We start from the raw sequence: 4,069 nt of genomic DNA on the forward strand, positions 1-4,069 counted from the left end.
CAGTGGAATGATCTCTGAGAAGACAGTGAAACTGAATTATATGTCTACTGGACAGTTATGGAAATTTACTTTGGAAGGTCAGTCTTTCATCCAAAAATAAATATTTCCTCCCGCCCCTTGCCTCTAGATCACTATTCTTAGTCTGAGAAAAGATCAAAGAAATAGAGGGTTTTTTTTCCAGATTCCTCAGAGAGACCAGGGACCTCATATCTAACTCACTGATTGATGGAGCTAAAACCTGTTGTACCACTGATGCCATCTTCATAGCATCCCTATGTAGGTAGCTTCCTTTTGAGTGACCTTCCCATTGACATATTCATAATGGTTTTCATTCTGGTACTTTTTTTATGGGGAGGGTTCTGCTGGAAGGAGGAGACATTTGAAATGAAAGGAGGAAAACAGAGACATAGGAATATTTTTCTTCATTTTTCCAGTTTTATTTTTTTTATTTAAATTCAATTAGTCAACATATAGCACATCATTAGTTGCAGACGTAGAGTTCAACAACTCATCAATTGCATATAACAGCCAGTGCTCATCACATCGCATGGCCTCCTCAATGCCCATCATCCAATTATCTCATCCCCCCCACCCCTTCTTTTTCCACTTTTTTTGAAATGTAATGGATATATAAAATTCTGGAAGTTTAGCCACACAACTTGGTGATTACATATACATGTACATTGTGAAATGATCACCAGGATACCTTAGTGAACACATCCACCACTTCACAAAGTTATCGTTTATTTTTGTTGTAAGAACATTTATAATGTACTCTGTCAGCAACATTCAGGTATACAATACAATAACGTTAACCATAATGACCGTGCTGTACATTACCTTCCCAGAACTCATTCATCTTATAACTAAAGGTTTGTAGGCTTTCACCGGCATCTTCTCATTTACTGAAACCCCAGCCACAGGCAAACATTAACCTACTCTCTGTTTCTATGAGTTCAGATTTTTGTATTTCACATATAAGTGAGATCAAACATTATTGGTATTTCCCTGTCTGATTATTTCACTTAGCATAATGCCCTCAGGGGCCACCCATGTTATAGCAAAGGAAAGGATGTCTTCCTTTTTTATTGCTGAATTCAACTGTAGAGATATGCCATCATTATTAATTTATCTGTCAATGGGTACTCAGCTGTTCCTGTGTCTTGGCTATTGTAAATAATGCTGCAATGGATTTAAGGGTACAGATATCTGAGATATTCAAAAATATGCAGGAATTAAACCACACACTCATGAACAGCTTGTAGGTGAAAGAAGAAACCAAAAAGGAAATTTAAAAATCTTCAATCAAATTAAAATGGGAACACGGTCTATCAAAACTCATGAGATTTTGCAAAAGCAACTCTAAGAGGGAAGTTTATAGCTATAAATGTCTACATGAAGAAAAATAAAAGAGCTTAAGTGAATGACCTAACAGTATGATTCGAAGACCTAGAAAAAGGAGAACAAACTAAGTCCCAAGCAGCAGAGGAAAATAAATAACAAATATCAGAGCATACAGAAATGATATATAGACCAGAAAACCAATAGAAAAGATTAACAAAGCTAGGAGCTAATTTTTGAAAAGCTAAGCAACATTGACAAACCATTTGTTAGAGCAAAAAAAAAAAAAGGGGGTGGAGGAGAAGATGCAAATAAATAAAATCAGCAACAAAACATCATAAAATAAGTAAAGAAATTAATGACAGAGTGAAAACACTTACTGTTCACTCACTCACACTGCAATATTCATAACATTATTACAGAGAGAGATATTAAGTTTATGGCAATGGAAGGAGTAATATTTGTAGGCAACACTGGAAATTTTCAAATAGAATGGCAAAATCATCCAATTAAATAATATAAAATCTGCAACTACATTCTTCACTTCAATCAATAAAACCCTTTAAACATGGACACCAAATACCCCACACTTCAATGCGTAGGGTTCATCATCAAAAGCACAAAGAAATGTGATTGAAAATTTTGTTTCATCCTATTTCAGGTCTTCCTGATACTGAGCCCATATTAAGTAACGTGGTTTATGCAAATTTGCCTTTCTGTAGATTACACTTGGATTGTGTTTTTCATAAGCAATTTTCTTCTTACTCTTCTGTGCCAGGGATACTGTGGATGCTGAGCTGATACGAGAACAGGATCCTAATCAGGATCATAAAACCCCAAGACTAGCTACAAAACAAACTAGTAGGTTAAGTCTATATCACCAGAAAGAGCATTTAATGTAGTAACATGGAGGGGCGCCTGGGTGGCACAGCGGTTAAGCGTCTGCCTTTGGCTCAGGGCGTGATCCCAGCATTATGGGACCGAGCCCCATATCAGGCTCTTCCGCTATGAGCCTGCTTCTTCCTCTCCCACTCCCCCTGCCTGTGTTCCCTCTCTCGCTGGCTGTTTCTATCTCTCTGCCGAATAAATAAATAAAATATTTTAAAAAAATTTAAAAAAACAAAGGACTAACATGGAAATGAATGGCAGACACAGAGCAAAAACGTGTGATCTCAGAATTTCCTCTACAATAAAATTATAAGAATGGCCTCAGTTGCAAAGCATAGTTTATTACATGAAACGAGTAGAGTTCATCACTCTATGAGGCAAATGGAAATCTCCAAATCATTTCTGATTCAGGGTTAGAACTAATATGGAAATTAAGAAAACAAAAAAGAAGAAAATTGTTGGCTATCAAAAGGAGCAGAAAATTTAATAAAGCAGTTGAATTTAGAAAACGTGACACTCCAGGATACAGATAGAGGGATTAAGTTCTTATTTCATGATCCGATTAACGAATCACAATTTCTGGCTGTTAGGCATTAGTCTGCAATAACAGGTACTTCTTGGGAAAATGGCCCTTTTATGGCTTCCTTCTGAAAAATACACTTAGAGCCCCCTTTATGTCTCTGTTCCTCAAGCTGTAGATGAAGGGGTTCAGCATAGGAGTGACCACCGTGTACATCACCGAGGCCACTGCACTTGCGTGGGAGCTCTGGGTAGCAGCAGAGCTAAGGTAAACTCCTAGGCCTGTACAATAAAATAAGGAGACAACTGAGAGGTGAGATGCACAGGTGGAAAATGCTTTGTACTTCCCCTGAGCTGATGAGATCCCACATATGGAGGAAAGTATCTTAGAGTAAGAGTAAAGGACCCCAGCCAGGGGAGCACCAGCCAGCAGCACAGTTGCAAAATACATCACGATGTCATTAAGAAAGGTATCAGAACAGGCAAGTTGGATCATCTGATTGAGTTCACAGAAAAAGTGGGGGATTTCCACCTCTGTACAGAAGGACAGCCGCAACATCATTAAAGTTTGTAACAAGGAATGCAGGGCGCTCATGATCCAGGATACCAGAAGCAATAGTGAGCAGAGCCGAGGGTTCATGGTGACAGTGTAGTGCAGGGGGTGACAGATGGCCACAAAGCGGTCATAAGCCATCACAGTCAGGAGGAAGTTGTCCAAACCTACAAAAAGTAAGAAAAAGTACATCTGCATGATGCAGCTGTCATAAGTTATGACTTTTCTCCTTGTTTGTATATTCACCAGCATCTTCGGGACGGTGGTGGAGGTGAAACAGATGTCTACAAAGGACAGGTTGGCCAGGAAGAAGTACATGGGGGTGTGGAGGTGGGAGTCAGAGCTGATGGCCAGGATGAGGAGCAGGTTTCCAAACACAGTGATCAGGTACATGGAGAAGAAAAACCCAAACAGGAAGGGCTGCAATTCTGGTTCCTCAGAAAATCCCAGAAGAAGAAATTCAGAAATTTCTGTATGATTCTCTAGTTCCATGTTATTGATGTGACTAACAAAATAAGAGAGAAAGAGCATGACAAAAGTATGTGTTACTAACTGGTCAAGTACATTACTGTTTGTATTCAGCACTCAAAAAATTGTTTATACTTATACAGAACATGATAAAAAAAAAAACCTAAAAACTAGGATGAGAAATAAATGATCTCAACATAAAGCCATTCATGAAAAACGCGCAGCAAACATGGTACTTGCTGAGGATACAGGGAACATTTCTCCTGTACAATCAGGAAAAGGCAAGAATGCCCTCTTTCC

At 38.6% G+C, this 4,069-nt stretch overlaps 1 protein-coding gene across 1 annotated transcript; it reads right to left on the reverse strand.

Annotated features, from left to right (window-relative positions):
• Positions 1-2,863: 2,863 nt before the first annotated feature.
• LOC100484915 (olfactory receptor-like protein OLF4) lies at positions 2,864-3,796 on the reverse strand. Its single transcript, XM_034651639.1, has one exon. It carries the CDS (start codon positions 3,791-3,793, stop codon positions 2,864-2,866), a length of 930 nt encoding a protein of 309 aa, XP_034507530.1. The 5' UTR covers positions 3,794-3,796.
• Between the last annotated feature and the right edge of the window lie 273 nt (positions 3,797-4,069).

This window comes from Ailuropoda melanoleuca, unplaced genomic scaffold (assembly GCF_002007445.2).
Source record: "Ailuropoda melanoleuca isolate Jingjing unplaced genomic scaffold, ASM200744v2 unplaced-scaffold44551, whole genome shotgun sequence".
In the NCBI taxonomy this organism is placed as follows: domain Eukaryota; kingdom Metazoa; phylum Chordata; class Mammalia; order Carnivora; family Ursidae; genus Ailuropoda; species Ailuropoda melanoleuca.